The 24224-nt window shown below is 42.8% G+C and overlaps 2 protein-coding genes across 4 annotated transcripts; both read right to left on the minus strand.

Annotated features, from left to right (window-relative positions):
* Positions 1 to 615: 615 nt before the first annotated feature.
* On the minus strand, positions 616 to 3395 carry mstna (myostatin a). Of its 2 annotated transcripts, none has more exons than XM_010891035.4 (3): positions 3008 to 3395; positions 2509 to 2876; positions 616 to 1044 (listed from the first exon to the last, which is right to left on the minus strand). In XM_010891035.4, the coding sequence occupies exons 1-3, from the start codon at positions 3354 to 3356 to the stop codon at positions 667 to 669; spliced, it is 1095 nt and encodes a 364-aa protein (XP_010889337.1). In that variant the 5' UTR covers positions 3357 to 3395; the 3' UTR covers positions 616 to 666. The 2 variants fall into 2 exon arrangements, with proteins under 2 accessions (XP_010889337.1, XP_010889336.1); XM_010891034.4 differs by having other exon boundaries at positions 616 to 1047.
* A 1521-nt stretch (positions 3396 to 4916) lies between these two features.
* glsa (glutaminase a) lies at positions 4917 to 22259 on the minus strand. Of its 2 annotated transcripts, none has more exons than XM_010891037.3 (17): positions 21803 to 22259; positions 16325 to 16415; positions 15525 to 15643; positions 14440 to 14569; positions 13989 to 14068; positions 13710 to 13873; positions 13176 to 13234; positions 10493 to 10525; positions 10340 to 10398; positions 9858 to 9924; positions 9691 to 9741; positions 9069 to 9245; positions 8678 to 8809; positions 8457 to 8549; positions 8155 to 8216; positions 7790 to 7930; positions 4917 to 7454 (listed from the first exon to the last, which is right to left on the minus strand). In XM_010891037.3, the coding sequence occupies exons 1-17, from the start codon at positions 22129 to 22131 to the stop codon at positions 7298 to 7300; spliced, it is 1944 nt and encodes a 647-aa protein (XP_010889339.2). In that variant the 5' UTR covers positions 22132 to 22259; the 3' UTR covers positions 4917 to 7297. The 2 variants fall into 2 exon arrangements, with proteins under 2 accessions (XP_010889339.2, XP_010889338.2); XM_010891036.3 differs by having other exon boundaries at positions 16325 to 16421; positions 21803 to 22258.
* Positions 22260 to 24224: the final 1965 nt, after the last annotated feature.

The following is a 24224-nucleotide window of genomic DNA, read 5'->3' on the forward strand; positions in this document are numbered from 1 at the left end:
GCAAAACACAATGTTTTCAATCTAGGCTATGTTAAAAAATAAAGCAAGTATTACATTGACTACATTTTACATTTGAGTTTCAGTTCACAAAGCAAGAAACGGTATGTAGGTGGGTTTATGTGGGTTTAAGTGGGCTTAGATTATGAGGTCTACAAAGTCATTTCAAAATGTGATCCACAGTATTGGGGACATCTGTGTCATTGCAGATTTTGCGCTTTCTTGACCACTTTGTTATGATCTGGTAAACGAGAGCACTTCCATTAGGGACCCTTAGAGGGAGGTCATGGATAGTTCATGTCCTCAATCAAGAGCATAGGGTTCATGTTTCCAAACTCCACAGCCTTGTATGCAAAATATTATTCTTGTAAGAAGGTTAACTTTGGGATAGCTGTTGCTATTATTGCATAACAGCGTGTATAGTGTGTTTTTGTGTGTGTGGGTGTCTGTGTGTGAACAGGTTTTACTATATAAAGGGTGATCAAAAAAATCTCCAAACTGAGGTCATATCAGGACAATTTCCTTGTCCCCATTTAATAAAGTACATTTTTTGTGCTGGGTTTAGGGTAAGAGATACATACATTATACAGCTGAGCTAAGCATAGTGTGTGTGTGTGTGTGTGTGTGTGTATGAACTTCGTGTCTTGTCATCTTGTTTCTTGTTTCCTTTCAAGAGCAGCCACAATGGTCCACCACCATAGACGGTATCTTGCCATAGACAATCTGCTCCATGCGATTGAAGTAGAGCATGTTGATGGGGGACATCTTGGCGGGGGTACAGCAATGCCCTGCGGTGCCCTGGGCTTTGGCCTTGTTCACCAGGTGGTCGTAGGGGTACTTCTGGTGGTGCGTATACTCACACTCCCCAGAACAGTAGTTAGCCTTGTAACTTTTGGGGGCAATTATCCAGTCCCAGCCAAAGGCCTCGAAGTCAACGGTTAGCGGGTAGCGGCAGCACTGAGTCTCCGAGGACTCCTCGCCGCAGTCCAGGCCTGAGTTCCTTCGGGTGCGTGGTGGGCTCGGTGATATCTTCACCTCTATGAACGGCTGCTGGGAATGGAATCACAGTAATAATTAAAATGTTGCCAAACCCAAGCATTAAGCCTTTGCATGGCACCACATTGATGAGGCATTAATGTTGGGTGGATTTATGTTTATGGTAGGTTAGCAGTAGTTCAGTGTTATATTGCACCACTCGCAACCACTTAAATAAGGTCACCATCACATTTGTTTTTACACAGTAATACATTGAATATGAGCAAATTCTCTAATATTGCTGTATATTTTGATGGACAAACATATCTTTAACAAGTAAAGACACAAACTCGTAATAGTAGTTGCAACTAACGGGATCAGGGTTATCTCCGGCAGACCAAAAGCATCTTATTTTCACACGTTTTTGAAGGCTTTGATTGTTTAATTCTTACAATATCCTCAGTGAAATACAATAATTCTATAAGATGTCTAGCAGTCTAAGTTGAACATAGATTCAAATCTGACAGATTTGTTTTGTTAAAAAGAGTTGACCACAAAATATAATTTTCCTCAGTCAAGTGGTATGAAAAGTAACAAGTTGGTTTTTATGACTCAAAAATGTATTTTGACAAACATATTTGAACCCAAATGACTGTAATTATATTATAGCGTCTGAAAGAGCAAATTTAGTCACATGATCATCCATTTCAGGTCTCTTTCTGTTTGAAAAGTCCTACCTTGCCAACCAGTAATTAGTTTAGGTGACAAAATATGAGTGACAGCTGATTCTGGGCTAACAGGTAGTTCAGTGCATCCCACTCCCCAAATAACCTGCTTTAGCTCTGATTAGGATTGTATTTTATATTCATATGTCTGAGAGTGTGAGTTTCAATAGGGTGAATTTCAGTAGGTTGATCATGGGATTAAAGTGCCCCATTAATATATCAGCGATATGGAGTTCAGTTTATGGATGGAATTATAGTCTTAAGTTTAAATCAATCAAAAGTCAAGAACTTAACAGACCTCTTGTCACACTCAATGTAATTTATGACGTGAAGTAGGGGAGAATATGGTGTAGCTGGATTTGCTCATTCCTTATTAACTTAGGATTTTAGACTCCCTGAAGTAGTAATTCACCAAATCTTAGGAGACATTTCATCAGGAATCACAGTTAGAGGGAAATATTGTTAGAAGTCATAAAGGGCTATACCAACTTCTGTACATTATATTCTTTTCAGTTAAAATTCATTATTTTTATTTATTAATTTAATTAAATGTTATTTACTTTGTTTTTCAGAAAAAAGAAACGCTATAGATAATATCACAAATATATATTATAATATTTTTGCCTCATAAAATTACGGTAAGTTTATCAGAAATAAATCAATACAACCATGTTTCTTTCAAATGTAACAGTAACATTTCCCCGCCGGACAATTTCTGTTCCGATTTTCAAGAATCTCTGAATGCCTAATATACTTTTATCCAAAAAGCGCATTCAAAATTATTACAATAAAACCATCCGCCCAGACTCACCAGTCCCTCTTCTCCCAGCTCCGCTGATGTGACAGCCAAATCTTCACCTTTGGAATCATAGGCTTTTATCTCGAGCGCATAATGAGTCTCTGACTGGCGAAGCCAGGTTTGCAGTAATTTACTGATCTCTATACTTTGCCAAGAGCTTGCACCAGCAGCAACATCTACCTTTAAGGAGAGGATCCGTATGCGCGTGTTTCCCCCTGAGGTCACTTTAACGCGGGAGATTTGCAAAAAGACAGTTGTGACCATGTCAGCCGGGCGCAAGTGCACCCAAAGTTGCGCACGCAAAATGTTATTAGCTTGAATCTTCGGACTGAGATTGAAGAAGCAACAGGGTGGCATTCCGTCTTGTGATAATGATCCATCTGAAAAGAAAAAAAATGTTTTAACCCCGTTATGCAGAACGCAACAGAGAATTAAACGCAAAAACTGTTCTGGATACAAGGAACAAGGCTGGCATTAAATACCCAACATTGTATATGTACACTATACTTACAGCTGGCCATAGTTATGATTGTTTCAGTGCTGGAACGCTCTTCATCATCCACGCGATGGTCATACATTTCCATAAGTTGTGTCAAGGGGGGCGCTTTGGGTAGGAGCTGCCTGATCATTTCCTGGCTAATGTTTGGAGGGTTGTCGAGCTGCAGAATGCTGAGAACTTGCGATTTGATGTTGTGAAGTCTCATTAGTTTGCTGCGTTCTCTGAACTTGCAGGTCGAGCATTGCTCTCTTTCTTCCTCCACAAGTGTCACCCCCTTGGCTAGGTCAGTAGTGGTTTCATTCATCCCCATGGAGATGCCAAACGCACCTAAGAGTGTCAGGTAAAACACTGACTGCATCATGTATATTGTATTTTCAATTCACCTTTGAAAATATATCCTATTGCATGCCTACCATATAACACAATGAGAATATGTGCCATCAATCTTTTTATAATCTCCCCGTCTCCTGTAATGATTCTGATTGGCTGCGTGAGGAATTCATGTTTTGTTAAAATTTTAAAGAGATACGATGTTGAGGTGCATACTTACTGGATAAATGCACTGAACCAGAATGCCACTAGAGGGAGGCATAAATGAAGAGTGGAACAATTACCTCCTGTTCCTGTACTGTCTGCGTAAGTCCCCACCAGTTTATTGTGAAATATCAGCAATTTTTCACGTAGTTTCAGTCATGTATGTATAGAAAATTCATGTTTTTTGGAAACTTGTTTATAAATATATTTTTCAAACATGAATTTGCCACCTCAGTATTTCAAATATTAGTCTTTAATTATTGGGGCCTGCAGGTCAGAGGTCAAATAACAGTTGACCAGTTTAACTCCCTGGCCCATCCCAATGTCCTCACAGACTTTGAAGCGCATTCTCGCTAAGTCTTTGAGGGCTTATGGCTGTCCTGCTGTCAAATCGTCAACTGTGCAAGGGCTCTTTCGCAGACATTTTGAGCCCTTTATGCACCCTTTTCGTAAGTCTGCATTTCTGCAGACTTTGCCTGAGGGAATTGCCCACAGTTCATAGCGCTGTGACGTGAAAAACTGGGTTTCCAGGAAGCCCGGATTCGAGCGAAAAATCCTGACAAACCTGATTTGTAAGAGAAGAAGTACAGTGAACTGCACTACAGTGGCATTAGCCCCGGGTCTGAAATGGAACAAAAATAATAATAAAAAAATAGCCCCTGATCTAATCATCTATAATTCCAATCGCGCATTCTAACAATGTAGAAGTGTAGGCCAATTTAATGTAATTTAATGTGAAATCACTTATAAGACTTGTTTATTTTGTCACTATTAATGTTTTGCTTTCAACTGAACAAATTGAAAAGACAAACTTTACATACATTATTATATAAAAATGATAAATGAGCTCCACTGAACACAAATGAATGCTGGTTTACACGAATGAAAGACAGCAGTTTTACTGTGTGTGTTGTAAATGTATTTCTTACGTTTGATGCATGTGTACTGTTTTCCTGTACTTTTTGTGTTCATACACATCACAACACTTCTAGTTGCCACCGGCTACAACCTACAATGATGAATAACTTAATATGTATCCCTATACTCTCAAATAAAGCAGAGAATCTGTACTTTAACCTCATGGTAATTGTTTGATTTCAAATCCAAATTGTGGCATCTATAACCAAGATAACAAGCTTCGCTCTCCCAATAATTACAAAGAGCAACATACTATCAATTAAGTGTAATTGCTATAATCCATCTTTAACTAAGTATGGTTACATTCATGTAATGAGTGGATGAAGAAGCTACTTTGCCTTTACGTGTGGATAAAGAAGCTCCACATTCTGGAGGTCCAGTGGAGAGAGAAGTTTTAGACATGTATCTTTATTTATTGTTTTATCACCGAAATAAATATATCTCCACAACCGCCACATAGCAAATGAAGTATATGAAATATACTTTTATGAAAACAAACATGACATCAATAGCAATAAACACACCTGTAGTACATTCATAGTTATCTAATGTACACTCATATATACAATGCATATTGTGCAACAGGGACTGAATAAGAGTCCATTGAATCCGATGAAAGCTACACTATAACACTTGAGATGAGTTTTTCAAAAATAAAATATAGAACCAAATCATCAGTTCACAAGTCAGATGCCTTAGTTTTAGTACGATGGTGTTGTGTGAGATTTGACAGCGATGTCCTCTGTAGTTAACAGATTTGCAGTCGCTGTGTCTTCCATAGACACACACACACACACACACACACACACACACTTACATAGCTATCTAAATGAGGAATGCAAGGTTGATTGCCCTTAAAAAATCCCTATACCTAACTCCAACTTGAATTTGAACTTTTGCCCTAAACACGTAAACAAAGTAATCATCTTTCAAAATGGGGACAGGAGAAAGGGTTTTCTGATTTAATTACAGTTTGCAAAAGTTTTTGTCCCCTATATATAGTTAAGTCAGAAAAACACACACAGGCTAGTTCTCACCAAAACAATCAGATTTTCAAGTATAGTTTTGTTTCTTTTACACTTGCACACTCTAAACAGTTAAACAATCAATGTGTGTATCTCTGCATAAAAAGTGCTCAAATATTTACCAGTAGGATCTCATACATTTAAGATGTTTTACATACCTATTTGACCTATATACCTTTTTGACCCCAAAAGAAACATTCTGGTGGCAATATTTTACTCTACCATTCAGTACATTAGAGTTGTTTCGACCTAAAAGCATTTACCAGAGTGAAATGCACTGTAACTTCCTACACCTAAAAGTGACCACAAGTGACATAATAAGACATTATAAATTGGCACCGCAGCATATAGAAACTGATGAAGAAAACATTTTTCTGAAGGTTTTATAAAGCGCCGATAGTTCAGCCAGGAAACCAGAGTGGGCATTGGCTCAGCGAAGCATCAGCTGACATTGTGATTGCTCTTCCACAGCCTCAGGATTTGCCTCATCTAACATGACGGTCCATTTAAGTCGGTCAGCGTTCTCAGTCTGCTGCTCTAGCTGGTCGTGTTAGCATGCGGTTGCTAAACCCACTCCAGCCGCTGTCGTTTTGGCTCTCTGTTTCCTTCTATGGGGGGGGGATTACCGTACTCATTGCCTATAAATATTATTATTAATAATATTACATTATTAAGGTTATTGTTAGCAGTATTATACACACAATCAAGCAATGGCAGTGATTTACCCCAAAGAAGCAGAACCTAATACCAAGACGTGTGTGTTCCTAGGTTTCTCTAATAAATGGTCTAATTAATACTTGGCGTTTCCTGTCTGAACTGTTTAGCTTTATAATTTGACTTTCAATAGTTGGGTGCCGTCTCTGTAAAGAGCACATGTTGGCATTTTAATAGAATTATACTGATCAAGAGAATCTTTGCAGTGGCTTCACACATTGGTATGGTATGATGTAACTTCATTTTATAATAAAACTACATTATCAGGCGGAGCAAACGCACACCAAAGTTTTGGCTGAAACTGTTAAATAAATAACCCCCTTTCTACTCAATATTGGAATAAGGTTATACAATGAAGAACAAACAAAAACATTTTTGTGGGGGGGGTGTGTGCAAATGGCAAACCATTGAATAGCAACCCAACAAACCAAGACTTGCTCCATATAAGCCATACTTTCAAAAAGCTACTAAACTTTTTAGCGAGTATTTACACTGAATCCATCTACCACTGATATTAAATATTAATGTCAGTCCACTGAGCAAATGAAAAGAAGTCTTTCTGATCAAAAAAGGACACTGAAAAGACATCTTCCAAAATGATTTTGCTCGGTGGAAGGGGTATTACCACACATTTAAATAAATGTACAGCTTATGTATGTTCAGGTTTTCCACACTTGTTGTACATAAAGATAAATGTTTTGAGAAAACGTTCCCCATACTGTGACACAGACTGAGGGAGGGTTGCACAGTGAGAGCAGTACAACGACATGAAAAGCTAAGAGAAAAATCAACAAACAAACATAAAAACGTGGGGGAAAAAGTTAAAAAGGTAAACATAAAATGTCCTTTGAATATCCATAAATACCACACTTTATACAAAATCAACAGCACAGTATTATCAACAGTACACGTGACCGACCAGTAACATGACAAAGGAACCACACACTTACTCTTCTAGATAGTAGCTGATGGGTGCATAGAAATAAAATGACTAGAATGGGCCAAACCCCTCCTGTCATATACATTGATCTCAATAGGAATGACCGTTCTAGTTACCGCATTTCTACATTTTTAGGGAACAGGGGTGGGGTACTTGGAGTGTTAGTTTGCTTCAAATGAGGCCGTCAATGTTCTTATCGGCCATCTCCTTCTCCTTGTCCTCGTTAGTGCCCCCAGGTGGGCTGTACTTGTTATTGTAGTCCTGGAGCATGGTCACAACGTCGTGGTGGCCGAAATGCACCGCCTCGTCCATTGGGGTGTTACCCCACCTGGATGGAACAAACAAGACAAACTCTGAAGATGGCTCTGAAATGGACGTCTAGTCTTCAATGGTCCCGGCTTGACATCACTTCGCGTTTGTTCAAAAAATAAATGCTGTCATCCCGCTACTCAACTAGATGGTCAACAGAAATATGCAAACATTCCTGAAAACACTCAGGTGACAATAAAGCCAAGATGTAGGCCATCTGATTATAGAGATGACATAAGGACAATATACTAAGCTGCAAACAGATACAACCCGAATCCAGATCCGGCGTGCATATTTGCACATTCAAGCCGTGGGTGACAGGCGGTCTCTGGAGGACACTCATATTCAGCTCACCTGTCTTTGGGAACAGGGTTGACCCGGCAAGCCTCCAACAGGAACTTGACTACTTCTATGTGTCCTTCTGCTGCTGCCACGTGGAGGGCTGTCCTGGAGTCATAGTCCCTTTGCTCCATGTCCATGGAGGAAAGAGCGAATCTAGACAGAATTACAGTAGAGCCATCACAATGTCATAACCACGCATCCACATTGCCCCTATGCCCCGCCTCCGGTTCACCGGGGACAGTACCACTCCTCCGTCATAACACACGGACCCGGTAAGTTATTCCCACGCCTAAAACAGTGTGACGTCACAATAATTCCCTGTCAGTTTATTTCCACGGCCTTGTTTGTGGGCGTGGTTAATATGCAGCGATGTGTACCTCCTCAGTGCAGAGACGTCGCCGGTGTACGCAGCGAAGAGAAGATTGATGACCGACTTCACCTAAAGGGCAACCAAAAGAAAGCCTGTCTGTTAAGCGCTTTTTGGACGAGCCCAGTGCCTTCCACTGGGTGGCACTGTTGCTTTAAAACTCACAAGCTTACTGGTGGACAGTGACAACTTTTTTGCCTTTTTGTTCTGGGTTACTAGGGGAATACAGTCAAACTTAAGCTAGGCTTTTGAAGTCTTGACTAAATATCCACGACAACATCCTTGAGAAGAAGAATCGATCCTTCCACTCACCCTTTGGTCTCCGCCCTCCCTGCGAGGATCCAGCTTCTTGACAAAGTGCCGCAGGTTGTCATAGTTGTGGAAGTTGCAGAGGGACACCAGATCCTGAACCAGAGCATTCAATGTTAGGCTTTTAGAAAGCTTTCCGATCAATCAACCAACCCACCGCTCAAAACAACTGATCAGATGACTGACGGAGAAACAGCGGAGAGAAAGCTGTCGGTGTCTCGTACCGTGCAGAACTGGATGCCTCGCACGCTGTTCCCCAGCTTGTCCAGTGGTGGAGACCAGCACATGATCCCCATGACGTTGGGCACCACCAGCAGGATGCCCCCCGCCACGCCGGACTTAGCCGGGAGTCCCACCTGCCGAACGGCACCAGGAACGGTGTTAGATCGCTAAAGTTGGAACACCCACTAACGGTCACTCCAGACAAATGTAGTTAGAGGTAGCTGTGATACCGGGGATGAATCCCCGGTCAACCCGCCCCCGTGGTGTGCTGAGAGAGGGGAAGAGTGGGGGATGAAGGCCAAACAGAAGTACCAGGCTTTTCCCTGGGTTAATCGCTGAACTAAGGGGTCAACGTGGTGGTAGCGGGGACAGAAAGAAAGGGACCGGACTTACGTGGAAGGCGAACTGTCCGGAGAAGTCGTACATGCCACAGGAGTGCATGAGACTCAGGGTGTTGCGCACCGCCTCCGGGCCCAGCACGCGCTCGCCAGTGATTGGACAGAAGCCGCCGTTGGCCAGTGTGGCTGCCATGACACTAGCACTCTCACAGGTCACCTCGATGGAGCACAGCTAGAGCAGAAGAGAGGACTTATTTTAAAGCATTTTTTTTGGTCATTATTTTGCCCCCTTTTCTGCCCCATTTTCTGGAAGCCAGCTGTCGTTATAACCTTGTCGCTCTTAATGGGAGGTCAAGTTACCCCAAATAACATCTCCAGTAAGCTAGCAGCTCTTCGACCTTCTCTAGGGGGCGATGTGTAAAAAGCAATCCCTGCCAAGTTGACCTCTTCTCATCCTGAACAAAATGCAGGCCAATACGCACCATGCCATATAATGGGTAGAGGTTTGAATCTAGACCCTGGTGGACGCCTAAGCAATGCAGTGACTCAGACCGCTGTAACACACGGGAACGGTTTCCATGCAGGGAATACTTTAACATCTAAAAGTGAGTAACTCAGAGAGGTGCTCCTAGATTCAGCATCTTTAAACACAGTCTTCACCTGTAGTTCTCTCTCACCTGGAAGTACAGGTCTAAAATGGAGGTCATGTCTGTCCCTTCTGGAAAGCACTGGAAAAAAACAACAGTTATTCAGACAAAGCCCCCCCCCCCCCAAAATGTTTTATTTAAGTAAGAAAAGGTGACCGATATAAAAACTGTATGAGCTCGTTTCAGCTGTCACCGACCTTTTTCTCCTTTAGGTAGTAACCAATAGCAAAGTTCCGATCCCCGGACTCTCTCTCTGACTGGAATCTGGGGACAGACAGTAACAGTGTGAGGAGCATCAAGAATGTTGAACCCGGGGACAGAAAGAGTTGTAACATCAGTAGCACACTGTTCTTAGGTCTCATTTCTACAATTCCACTCTGGTTGAAAGTCTTCCTCCCAGACCGATAAATGAAGTGTTGCACACTGTGATTGAGGATGTTAGCGTGTCGTTTGTTGTTGTTCAGATTGACATGTATGTCGATTGTTGTGGTTTTTCGCTGGTTCTCCTTCTAAACCGGAAAACAATCTGAATGAAACTGATTCTGATATTCTTTCTGCGTAACACAGCCCTGGTGTTACTGATGAAACGGATATGGATGCTAAGATATGGCACCTGGCCAGCAGTAGTAAACCAAGGTGCTGGAATATACCACATCCACAGTTCTTCCTGGGTACTCACGTGGCATTGCTGAAACCCACATACTCATTTCCTGCCAGCTTATTCATGAAGTTCATAACCTGTCACACAAAGTACTCACATCATTACAAAGACCTCAGAACAGGGACTACCCAGGGTTTGACTGACAAGAAACAGGTTTGTATTGTTACTTACATAATCAAATTTCTCAGCATTGCTTGCCCCTTGCTAAAAGACAAATATATCATATGAGTGTACATGACAAGACATAGTATGTTAAATTATATAAATATCACCAAAGTAGCTAATGGAAATGCCTGATAACATATCCACTCCTAATAATAAAATGATTTAGGATTAGTGGGTAATTAGCTAGTTGGAGATGAAATGAACAAATAATCAAAGTTTTACTCTTTTTAAAATGAGAAAATAAGACTGAAAAACCATGTGTACCTTATTCTAACAAACTGTTATGGAGACAAATCAAACCACTGGTAAATCTAATTCCTTATATCTGCAACTAGCAGCCTGCATGGTTTGAATATCTAGAAGCTGGTGATGAGCTGAATGTTTCTGTGTCTTGTAGAAGGTTACAGATCTACAGTGTATCACAGATTTGGTGATGTCATAATTCCAGATTGTGGCACACACTGAATTCTGGGATACATAGTGTGAGCTGAAGAGAGAAAGCACCACAGAGCAGAAATATTTAACCCTAATAGGTATTTAACAATAAACCAACAAAATAAATTGATCATCTAATAGAAATGGCATATGTTTGTATTATAAAGATTTGGAAAAGCACATTTTAGGATACCGGTGATTCTTGCCTTTCTGTTTATAATACAGCTTATAAGCCATTTATAAACCGTTTGTAGAATGCAGGTGACAAAAAAAAACAAAAAACGATTACAGTAAGTGGCACAGGCTAGCTATACAACTGTAGCTCATCATGACAAATCCAGAGCTTGTTGAATGGAAAAATAATTGAAAGACAGAATTACCAATGCCATTGACCTGTTGCAGTGGTCATAATTTCCCACAGATCTTAACGCTGTAAAATATGCAACAACAAATAAACCACAAACGAGGCTTCAAAAATACATTGCAACGTCCCTAGTTTCCTCCCAGATTTACCGCAGGGGAATTACATCATGCTCGTGCTTTCCCTCAGGCGGCCAGTTTCATTGCTTATTTTCCAGGGATCTAGTCTATATACTGTAACTTACACCAGACTAGAGCAATGGTTCCCGACCCAGGATACTAGGACCCTGGAGATCACTGGCCTATTTACAAGGGGTGCTTGAGAAGTCTCATGAGACCACAGGCCTGGTGAATTTCCAGGGCTCCTGAAGACTTATTATTAAGATTTACTATGTTTATAGTGGCAAAAAAAGGTTGGGAACCACTGCGATTAGAATGAGGCTGCATTCAATCAGTGGATTGATTAATAAGCCCACTGGTAACAATCTTTATCAGCGATTGGTTTACGGTTATAATAATTTGGCTTGAAATAAACATCATTTCTAGACTACTGTATATCATTTGGTAGGCATTGAAAATTCATCAAAGTAAGCTATTTACATTAATGTGAATATAAATGGGTTTTGTCCCTACAAGCTCTTAGCATAATCATGCAGCATCTTTCTATGAGAGTTCAAACCCAAACTGAATCAAACCAGGTAGGGAACACAAAATCTGGATGTTGCAACAATGCATCTAGACAGAAAAGGGTTAGTGTTTTTTTGAAGGTGATAAGCATTTAAGACAGTTATGCAGCCAGGTGAATTCAAGCCCTACAGCTACAGTAAAATTAAAATAATCTGTGGTAGGTTGCGGGGACTCATCATCTATAATAAAATCTAAGGGGGAGGATCTAAAATAATGATTTCTCTGTAGGTAAAAGAAAATCATTCGTTTGGATAATTAGCTTAGTTTACGGCATGTATCAGAGAGTGATTGTTGAAAGTTTAGCGTGATATGACACATGGACTGGTGTTGTATTATTTAGTCACAACGCTACTGAAGTTATGCACAAAGAAATTCACATACGTATTCCCTCGCAGGTCTAGTCTTCAGTGACGCACCTACAAGGCATCGGAGGATGTGTTTTACCCTCTTTCATCATGAACACAGATAATTCACGGTCGTTTAGCAGCGACGGGCGCTCCTGTTCAGTATTTAATATTTTTAGACAGTAATCCACACACCCACGTACTGGTTTTTCATTCATAAACCAAAGCAGCTTTACCCATGATTAAAAAACATGGCTCCATCTACATGGTTGGCCTGGTTAGAGCGTTCTGAGGCCAGTCGCCTGACACACCAGCGCCGCCACGCACAAGCCCCGCTTATATACTCACTGAATGGACAGTCTGTGCTTTGAGAGAGGCAGCTCACTGATGCTTTCACTAAAAAAAAAACGTTCAGGATGATAATCTGTAATCTTAATCTCCCCCATGCTGGCCAACACAGACTAGTAATCTGGAAAAAGCAACGTGGCCCGGCATGTTTATTGATTTAGAATCCGCGCAAGTTCAATAGAGCGGTGTCCGACGGTGACACGATCATGTCCATTTGAGACGCGCCCTACCAGAGAACTGCGCTGCCCTTGTTCACAATGACCACTTAAAAAAAGGTACGAAGTAGATGCACGCTAAAACGTTTCACAACTAAAAACCATTCAGGCCATTAAAGCTAGAACACTTACATTTTCACTGATGCAATATAGTTGCACATGTGAGTCGGGCCTTGACGGATCTAGTCTGTTACGTAGCCTAGCAACTAACTAAACACATGGTTCCATGTCGCCCCGCCTCCTCCAAAAATAAATACATTTATATAAAACGTAAATTAATGAAATTCGAGTGTCCGTTACCTTGAGCAGGGATGTGCACACAATCGCTCCGGCGTTAACCATGGGGTTGTGAGGTTTGTCTGTGGGAATCAAAGTGTGTGTTACATCGTGTCTTCAAACTACCCTCAACCTGGCTATACTTCAGATACTCTGCCCAAGTCTATTGTCATTACGCTTAGATGGCACCATTAACTTACTATACAGCAATTCATTATATTATACAGATTCAAACTCACAGACAGACAACACTCCTGTTTGCTCTACGCCTGTATGTGCTATGAACATGACATCAGTGCTTTGTTGTGAAACAATGATAAGGTTCATTAATAACTTGTTTTCCCTCAGGGTTTACAGTTCATTTAATATTGTAGATTGTACATAATAGCATCTGCAGCGTTCTGCTTCCACACTACTGTTTGCCAGGGTTACTGGTTCAATACTCTATAGCGAAGCTCCAGACAGAACATAGAATTTGGAATTCCAGAATGTCATTCTAGAGCTCGTTAGCCGTGACACCAGTTCTCATTAATTTCCCCTTATGGACGAGACCCTCACCTTCCTCATTGAGGAATAATTTGTTGAAGCGCAGGCCGCTGGGCTCCTTCCCGATGAAACGGTGCACGTACTCTGTCCCGTGGTCGTGCACGGCGATGGCGTACTTCAGAGGCTTTACACACGACTGCAGGCAGAACGGGACTTTGGTGTCCCCCACTGTGTGTCTGAGGAAGAAAGCCGGAGATCAAGCTATTCAACTATTCATTGCGGTGTCATTATCACAATGCTGCTGCGAGCAGTCTCATAGGAAAGCCGCTCCGTAAAAAAGAACTGCGGTACCTTTGTCCATCAACAGTGCATATGGACACAGCCCAGAGGTCTGGACTGAACCTGGCCAGCTGGGGAATGTAGTCCGCAACCTAGGAAACACAATGCAGCGACGCGTCAACACAGGCTACCTATTAAGGTTCTCAACTGACTTGAAATCTGTTTGTTTTTTAAGGACAGCTTACACTCACTCTCCCTCCACAGTTGTATTGTTTTTTTCCCCTTCAAGGCTTTTAATGCCAGTTTGAATCATAGGTGAAGAGGAGTGTAAGGAGCTCAGGGGAAAGGGAGACACAGCGGTGAGAGGGGAGGTGAGCCCGGGTCTCGGGCGTATGTGCATGGAGCCAGGGGTTTCACTACTGGACCACGGCTCTGAAGTGTCGGAGAGGTTTTGGACGTTCACGTTCTGAAGTCAAGAGTACAACCCAGCGTGAGCTCCGACTCCCCCACACCTCACACCCACCTGTCCCCCTCCCAGGTTCTTGGCGTTCTCATAGAGCGCGTCAATTTCCGAGGCGAAGGACATGAAGTCCGGGATGACAAACTTCTTCCTGAAGGCCTGGGTGAGCAGCACGATGTTGCTCTGGACACACCTGCGAGGAAACGGACGGACGGGGCGTTTCAGATTAGATTAGGCAGCCGATCAAACGGGAGGTTTCTTCGGGCACACCTGAGAGGAATTGGACAGCACTGAGAATTAGAGACTGACCACGACCAATGGAACCGGACGAGCCCACAGTGGAATGAATACATGCTGGCGCCAACCACATGGAATACATACTACACGTACAGGCTTTCGATGATAACGTCTAGATTAATACACGCGCCACTTAGCATACGGTTACAGTCGGGAATCCGGTTGTATAAGTTCACAGCATATCCACGGGACTGTCTTTTTTTGAAATCAGATATCTATTTACCCTGTGCTACATATGATACTTTACAAGCCCGCTGGTTCATGACGTCCATAGCTGAACGTTCTCTGGCCTATAAATAGCCGTTTCCTGATGTACATGCTACGTTCTGCAGGGGGGGGGGCTTGCCTAAGAAGCGGCCTCTCAAGCTGTCAGCTGGCTAAGCGGGCGCTGTGTCTTGTGGTACATCCTGGGGTTGTGGGAACCGTTTGTGTTTTGTATTGCGCTGAAGAACCAGACGTCAGCTGATCTGCTAATGACAGTTGCGGTGATCGCATAAGAGGGCTTGTAGGTGACTCGGAGACATCGTCGTTAGCTTATGGAAGATTCAGTAAGGACGTGTTGAAATGATTGGGATTGATATGACCTTGACAATCTGAAATAAACTAGGCTATAACATGAAAGCCTAAAAGAAATGCTGAATTATGAAATACCTGACATAGATTGAAATGTGCGGATGCTGAGTAACTTATGGCTTAACATGAACTCCGTTCCGATAAAAAAGGCCCACATTCTTTATAAGATAATCACAAGTGCCGGACATCCTAGGACAGCTAGAATCTGATGTTCACTAGTTCAAGTGGGTTTGAAACTGGAAATAAATGCTACAACCCGGTACTAGGGCACGTCTCACTTCTTGAAGAGGTGTCGGTCCAGGTTCCCGTCTGAGGTTGTCTTCATGATGACTTTCAGGTTCTCCATGCATTCCTTCAGCCTGGGGTCTCCGGTCCGAAGCCCAGTGGACTTCAGGGCCTGCAGAATAGCATAGCTAATGTTTAGAGGGCAGTGATCATGGTTACATGTTTCTAAAGTAGGATGTATTGTTTATAGCATGGTTATAAGTATTCATGTTTGCTATATATACAGTACATGGTGACGTAGATATATATGAATGTTTCATACATCGTTATACATTCTGATATCTATTTCACTGATCAATTTTAACAATATCCAATGTCAAAAATTATTCAACAGTGTCCTTGTGCTAGGCCTATTTCCTTGAGTTTGGACTATTTCCTTGAGGTAGGCCTATTTCCTTGAGGTAGGCCTATTTCCTTGAGGTAGGCCTATTTCCTTGAGGTAGGCCTATTTCCTTGAGGTAGGCCTATTTCCTTGAGGTAGGACTATTTCCTTGAGGTAGGGCTGTGTGTAACAAATCAGTCAGACACCACCGGTCTGTTTCTGAGGAACTAAGGTGAATGTTGTGTCTTGTCTTAGAGATGCTGCATATTCACAACTACCCTGGGTTGCCCACGGTGGCACTGCATCATTTCTGGGGGGGGGGGGGGGAGAGCAGTAACCATCACAGGCCACCATTCATTCTGCACAAGGCTCTGGTGACGAGCATGACCCAGCGGGCTCCGTGGCTACACTACCATCCGGCTGGCACCAGCATACGCCAGCCTGGCAGGCTGTGGTCTGACAGGCACTCACTGTGGTGAATCTGTGAGCTGGGATCTTCTCGGCCCCCCCTGCAATGGTGTAGAACAGCAGATCCTCCAGGCTGGGCAGGATGCCTGCCTTCCTTCTCCTGAGGAGGTGTGACACACACGGGGACAGAGGCAGACAGTGAGGAGCAGACGGGGACATCTGACTAGAATAACCGGAGCTCTAGAGGCAAAATGGAACTCCAGCAGGGGGCCTGGGGCAACTATTCTTAATATACTGTAAGGGAGAGGATTATGCATTTTGCCGGCCCGGTGAAACAAAAAAAGGTTTAACGCCGCTTCCGAAATACCAGTCAGAGGTTCAATTAGGTTGAATTACTCAATTTGTCCACTAAATTCTTAATGCCTTGTTTGCATGGATCTTATAAATAATGTAGGCGTTTGTTGATTTCATGTCAGTTACGCCTATCAGTTCCAAATTATAGTGTCAACTTGACATGACCGATATTAGTAGGTCATTAGCTTAATTACTGAGTGGTATTAAGCAGAGCAGCCCCAAACACATTGCCCCCTGGGAGAGGAGAGTTAGTACAGTATGTCAGAGGTAGATCAATGGGAGGTATGCTGTAGTCAGGCTTAAACCAATAGGACTTGAATAAAAGCTCTGAAGGTGGTGGGTGGGTGGAGGTTCAGGCGCTGTCAGTCCTGCACTGCACCAGGGGGAAGGACAGGCAACTGAGCCATGCTAACCCAGCTCCATGGCCTGCCCTGGAGATTAGGTAGACGTCACAACGATTCAAAAATGAAAAAGAGCTTTAGTTGAGGTAGAGGGACAAATCCTCTCATCAGCTACCCAGGAATGACTCAGATGACGACCCGGTTATTATCCTCGCTGTTTAGGACCCCATATAAACAAATTTCCACTCACCATTTTATAGAGTAGAGCTTCTGCCAAATAACTTAAATGTAAAAAAAAAAATAAAAAAAAAAGAATCTTAAATACAAAGTCTTAGTCTTATAGTCTTAGTCTGTGCTTATTTATAGTTTCCATGACAAATGTTTTTAATAAGGTCATTGACTGTGTTCAATCGTTCCGTTCTGGGGTCACTTTTGGATGGCTGATGCCAGAGAGCAATGCCAGAACACACGGTCAAGGTGGAGGCTCCCGGGGAAGTCAAGCAGAGTGGCTTGCAGGGGCTGATGACATCACGTGGAACAGACGTGATGACAGCAGTCTCAGCCCCTGCAAGGGTCAGGGTTGGCCCGGAGACACTAGGCTACAGTACATCCACTGGGAAATGAGTATAGAAATGGAGGCATATACTTACACACAAACGCAAAGCAAGCGGATCAAATGAAAAGGGAGAGAAAAATAAGCAGAGTGAATGAGTGGTGTTAAAGCATGGTGGTAGACAGCAGGGTCATTCTCCTCCTCTTTATCATCAGTCGGACAACATTTGGAAATGTCCAAGGACAAAACAGACACCGGCAGATAAACTGGAATTTAAATGGAAACAGAAACAGAAAAACTGAAACATGAATTCAATATTGAAGATCGGCCTATTAAACACAACGCAGAATGTCATCCTGGACACAGAAGCTGGTACGTATAACAGGCTTTTTCAGTAGCCAATTAACGAAACCAGAATTGATTCCAGAGTCCGCCCTTTTGGAAGAATCAATACACAAAACAAAACATGAAACTGTCAATGTGCTCTCCAAACTGCCCCGCCTCCTATCCCTTGACCCGAGGACAACAGGAAGTCCAAACAGATGTGTTTATACTCTTAGCAGGTGAGAAACATCTGGACTCTTAATGAGTTCACACTACGCCTCGGCGGCTCATCTCTCCTCCTTCATCCTTCCATCCTCTCTTTTCCATTCTTCCTCTCTTTCTCTCCTCCTCCCCAGTCTCTCCCCCTCCTTCTCAGCCCCAGTGTTGCCTGCATCTCCCTGCTTTGTGAGACAGCTGTAAGTCATGTTCAGAAGGCTTTGTGTTCCTGCCTCATCAAAATCTCTGCACGCCACATGGGCCTACATCCACACAGACTTTCCCAGACTCCCCTGTTAGAATAGCTTGGCATCCACAGCCAGCTATGGATTCAACCTTCTGGAGGGTTGAGTAGCTATGTGAAACTGATCCTGTTTGGACATGCAGTCCATCCTATACGGTCAGAGTTTTTAATACACTGGAAATCAACTGAGTTCAATTGACCAAAACCAGACAGTGTGGCTACCTAAAATGTGACCACATTAATGAAACATGTATGCAAAATACTAATACTGTAAACAGCATAAACTGAACTATTTGTCGTCACAATTGTCACAATAGACAAAATGTGCGAGCTAACCTTCATTATAGACCTACTTAAAATCTCTTCAAGGTCGAGCTATGTACTGACTGATTATCAGTCTTGATGGAATGATTATGAGCATAATTTGTTTCCCCCGACACAATTTGTCAACCTGGTTCACTGCTTCTAAAATGCCACTGTAAATTGGTCCGAAGAGTATCAATCCGTCTGTTGACAGGAGGAAATCAAGGAACTCAAAGTGAGTGAGGACAGTCAGTCTCCAGTCACTCAATCAGCTGCACACCAACAAAAACGTGGGAACCCGGAAAAACAAGCCCTGGTAATGGTACCGGAGTGCAGACAAAATGCAGAACCCGAAAAGAAACCCTTAATGACACTGAGGTTCTAGGCACAGAGGTGTACCTGGGTAATCTTCCAAAAGAAAGCCCATTAGAACTATGCCTAGTGTTGCATCTCTGACTCAAACCTATAAGAGGATGCATTGCCTATAATGTACTACACCTGGTTGACAACAGCTAAAGCACATGGACCGTGGATAGGAACTAATGAGCCAAATAAGTACCAGTAGATACATTTGTTTTCTGGGGGGGGAGAAAGGGGCTGGAGTCGATGACAGAGAGTGTGAAGCCTATTCGGACAACATTGTGGCAAGCCGTCAAGTCAACCCTAAGCCTGACTTCAAAGTCATTCATACATTCACAACACACACTCAAGTGAGTTGGATTCGCATAGGGCTAGGCTTCCTGCGGGCTACCAACCTCTATGGGAATCAGGATGGGCCATCACATTCAATCAAACAATCAATGTATTTTATTAATCCCCCCTTAAATCAGCCCTTGTCACCGAGCACTTAAGCGAACAGCCAGTCTAAAACCCTGGAGGCGAGGCGATAAGATGTTGGAGCGCAGTAGCTAGGGAAAACCTCCTAGGAGGGTCTCATGTTGCTCGTCGCCGGGGCTATCGTATTACTGTTGACTGTAGCAGCTCTCCCGAGGGACAAAGAGTCACTCCTAAAAATGACATGATGCCCTGATGATATACCCCCAGACTGGGGCAAAAATAGAAATGGTCCAACAACTGCAGAGGTTAGATGAGCCTGTCGCAGTGGGTTGCAGTGCTGATGAGATGCCCCCCGGATCCCAGATGAGGAAAGACAAAGGGCCATCGGCTCTGAAGGGGGAGAAGCGGACCATCTCTGGGGGGCCAGGATTAGTTGTTGTCTTCAGAACATGGTTGCACAACGTTCTGTTTTGGGTTTTTATTTCTTGGGATGTTGGGTGTTTTTCTTTTTTATTCTCCAGTTCTTGTAATGCTCTTTTTACCTCCCTACCGATTTTTGATTTGATGTCGTAACTCAATAAAAGGTGAAGAGGTCCAAGGGGGTGAATGCCTTTCAGACGCCCCGGTATGTGATTTATGTTGTCTATTTGTAACCCACTCTCCGGCCGCAGGCAGCGTGGTGTGTGTGTGTGTGTGACTGTGTGTTCATGGCTGTGAAGACAGGTCGCGTTAGTGACGGCAGACAGGCTGCTCATCTCCCAGTCATCGCCTTAACTAAACAACATGGTAGCTGGCCTGACCCTCCGGTCAGAACCAGACAAGAGTTGCACGGGTTTCACGCAAAGAGCAGCGTTTTCTAATCCACAACAATGAAGGCGTGCGGCCACGGAGCAACCAAAAACGACTAGGCTGAAATGCTAGGGAACTGAGATGGTCATTGGGATAATACACTACAGTCAATGTAAAGCCACATTGATTTCTGTTCCAACGTGGTAGCCTGAACCCCCCCCCCACCACCACCACCAAATCCCCACTGACTGCTAGACTGCATCGATAGCGTCTGTTGTGATTCAGCACAGTCTGCAGTGGCAGAGACCCAACAGCAAGCATAAAAACCCCACTTGATCAGTGACCTTCGGATATCATTGAGTGAACACCACAGACAACCAGGTCTCCATCTGTGAGGAGAGAACAACCCTTAGAAAACTCTTAAATAGGCCACAATGATACGCAAACTATTCAAGCGTATGCTTAAATGGGCTACATGTGTGTAAGGGGATTCATAGATTTGCCACCATTAAACAGCCACCATCAGTTGATACTTTGAGAATGTACCTATTTTGTCCTGTACGTATTGTGTCCTGAACCTGTCCTTTAGGGCTCAATTCTGAAAGGGCTAACCTGTACCTATTTTGTCCTGAACCTGTCCTTTAGGTGTCAATTCTGAAAGGACTGACTTGTACCTATTTTGTCCTGAACCTGTCCTTTAGAGGTGTGCTGCAGAGAATACTTTCAATACAAGCTTTTCTTCAATACAATACCACTACCTTTATAATTGTTTATATTGTTCAACTCGAACAATAATTGCAATACAGAAACGAAATGAACATAGATGGCACCCTAGATGTCAGTCAGTGATGTTCGATGTTCCTTTAAGACGATTTCCATTAGCCGGTTAATATGTTGTGCTCTAAGTCGAATATGTAGTTTGGCTGATGCGCTATCTAATGTTGTGCCATTACGAACACGAACTAATTAAAAACAATTATAAATAGAAACGTAAAACAACGAAAAATGCCTTGCCTGGAAAAAATTGTTTCCTTCGCAAAGCCCATTGGAGGAGAAGGTCATAGCGGCGGGCCTATGGGTTTCTCCTCCAATGGATTCTGAGAAGAAGACGAGAGGAAGCGAGTAATTGTGTGCAATTGAGAATCTTTCCCGGCAAGACAATACCAGTAAATTATTATTTAGATCTTTTTTTAAGGGACATTCAATCCCTAAACGCAGTACATCAGATAGTGGCTCAGCGACACTCCATGTTTTTTATATTATACCCAAGGCATTATGACATAACGTCTGCAAAGCTGGCTAATGATATTCCAAATGTCTCGAATCTGAGGGGTAGAGGTAGAGTCGACATTGCCGCTGGTAACCTGTTCCACATTCAGGTACTAAAACATGTAATGATTACAAAGCTAACGTAAAAAGAGCTGATGATAGCAGCACACTGCAAAGGTTGTGAAAAAATTCGATAGTCAGGCCGTCAGGCCGTTTACTTCAACGACACCGGTAAGACTTTGGTACAATACTTTCTGGTTGAAATACACATTAAAATATGTCTTCCAATGGACTGTTTTTCACTGGGCAGCCTAAGTATATATGTTTACAGCTTACAACAAATTCATTCATTGAGGTCTAACGGTACTCACTTTTCTGCAGCTGCTTCCTTGGTGGCGGCTTCATTGCTGGTGGCGTTCTCATTTTTGTTATCCAGTGGCGGTTGTACCGAACCGTCATCACTCTTGGTGGAAAGGCTCCGAGTTCCGTTGATCTTGGTATTGTACGGCGTAGCCCTCCATCCAACCGAATGTTGGAAGGACTTGACTTTGGTCACGGATCTGACATCTGTGCTACAGACTGTGGTAAAGCAAGACGCTACTGATGAGGGAGACTTATTTCTGGCAATAACCGTAAATGTGCGCTTCAAGTTGGATCGAAACAACTCCTTGAGCACTATCGAAGACCGGAAATGTAACATTTCAATTGTGACTAGCTAAATAGTGGAGCTGTTTATTACTAAGCTTGCTATATTATAAGTAAATAGGAAACAAATTCCAAATGCGTTGGGTGTCAGTCGTGAAGAACAGTTCAGTGAGTCACGACTCATAAACCGTTTTTTAGTGGTCAAAAACCTCTCATTCACGCCCTACTCGAATCTTATTGGCCCGTGATAGTGCGTATATCATCGTTCGATTGGTTAGTCTTGTTGGTTGTCAGTCATGACAATTTCATCGTGCATGATGTCCTCAAACATACCTGGTAAAAGTGTACCGTTATTTTTAGGCAGTGGTGGCGTATTCACACCGTTTCTTTTCTCTCAATAGAATTGCAGAATAGGATTTCCCCCCAAAATATGTATTTTTTGTTATTTTATCAACATATGCAGTGATGGGAGAAACTATAGACAGTACCGACCAATTACTCAACACTCAAGTAACTTGTGCATCCAGTTGCACAATAACAAAAACATGCCTCTTTAGCAGAAATGCCTTCACTTATTTGCTGAATACCGTCTGTAATCACATCTCTGTGTGTCCGGCTGTCCATGCGTCATTAAACTATAGTGGTGTTTGTGCATTCACCAGAATTAACACTGTAGGCCTATAAGACAACTGGCCAATCCACTGGATCTGGTATGCTTTTCACTGACATGAACCTCATCTGACCAAAAATGTATGATTTAAAAAATATTATCTCTGGGTGATTATTATTTCAAAAACTCTCAAGCTCTTTCACAGTGCAGCTGTAAGATCCCACTGCCACTCTTTCACAGTAAATCTGTTCAATTCTACTGGCTCCCTGTTTTTCACAGTACATCTGTACAATCCCACTGCCTCTCTTTCACAGTACATCTGTACACTGTACACTGACTACCTCGGTTTGCTTATATATGGGAGGAAAAAAGGCAGGCTTTCTCATACTGGATCTGGTATGCTTTTCACTGACATGAGCCTCATCTGACCAAAAATGTATGATTTAAAAAATATTATCTCTGGGTGATTATTATTTCAAAAACTCTCCAGCTCTTTCACAGTGAAAACTCCTCCCATTAAATCATTTTCCATAAAACTTAAATTTTCCTCTCGATCAGGCAAAAATCTTTGGTTCTACCCTGACATCTTCTGGGCAACATTTATATTGCAGCCAAATTGGAAAATAGTATAAATGCCGACTTCTTCATAATGGCCTACACACAAACTCCATACTCTCACACAGAAACATAGAAATAAACTAAAATACAGGTAGGGGAAAAATTATAATGGTGATGCTGAGTAGGATAAGCACAGGTCAACACTGACAATTGAATGCAGAGGATATCAGAGTATGGTGAAGAAATATTGGAGGCCACAGTCAAACTAAACAACTTCCGGTACTTGATGCGCTGATCAAAATGGGTGAAATAAAAACCAACAAAGAAACAATCCATTATTAGTTACACTGCATGAGATATGGGGATAAGTGACTTGACACCCACCTTCGTTCAAAAGCTCTTAGTTTCATGATTTGTTAAACGAGGGTGATGGCGCTTTCACCAGATCAATCCCACACAGCTTTAGTGGCCAGGCCGAGCACCCTCCCACAACCCAGTAGTGCCGCCGCCCACAACCACTATTGCCATGGCAACACATCAGTGACTTGCATTGGCGCAGGGCTGGGACTGTGAGAATAGGAGGGAGCTGTGGGTGTTCACTGATGACTTGACCTGATCTCAGGAGAAAATCTGTTTGTGTGTGTGTGTGTGCGTGTGTGTGTGAGAAAGAGAGAGATAAAGACAGGGAGTATGAGAGAAAGAAGGGGGAATGAGAGGGAGAAATGTGAGCTATGAAATGGACCTGCGTCAGAGTGAACCGAGTGAGCCGAGTGAGTCACCAGCCAGTTTCACAATGTGTTAACATGACGCTGATGCAAATTTCTCTACCCAGACAGTGGTTCATCTTTTCTTGTTTAATCAGAGAAAGTGTCGACTGGACCACATTCAGTCTGTCTGTCAGTCAGAACTCATTATGCCTAATATATACCGGTAGGTTCTCTGACAGAATCTGTATGATGTCTAACTCGAAAAACACACAC

Source organism: Esox lucius, chromosome 22, assembly GCF_011004845.1.
Source record: "Esox lucius isolate fEsoLuc1 chromosome 22, fEsoLuc1.pri, whole genome shotgun sequence".
NCBI lineage: Eukaryota > Metazoa > Chordata > Actinopteri > Esociformes > Esocidae > Esox > Esox lucius.

Bases quoted from the DNA above. Each gene is read 5' to 3' on its own strand.
- mstna (XM_010891034.4), bottom strand. From the start codon at position 3,356: ATGATGCAGTCAGTGTTTTACCTGACACTCTTAGGTGCGTTTGGCATC. The intron at 2,877-3,007 runs GTAAGTATAGTG...TTTTCTTTTCAG, and splicing joins AATCATAACTATGGCCAGCT to ATGGATCATTATCACAAGAC. The intron at 1,048-2,508 runs GTGAGTCTGGGC...TTCCATTCCCAG, and splicing joins AGCTGGGAGAAGAGGGACTG to CAGCCGTTCATAGAGGTGAA.
- glsa (XM_010891036.3), bottom strand. From the start codon at position 22,131: ATGTTACATTTCCGGTCTTCGATAGTGCTCAAGGAGTTGTTTCGATCC. The intron at 16,422-21,802 runs GTGAGTACCGTT...ACACCTCCTCAG, and splicing joins AAGGAAGCAGCTGCAGAAAA to GAGAAGGAAGGCAGGCATCC. The intron at 10,399-10,492 runs GTAAGTAACAAT...TTTGTGTGACAG, and splicing joins ATGCTGAGAAATTTGATTAT to GTTATGAACTTCATGAATAA.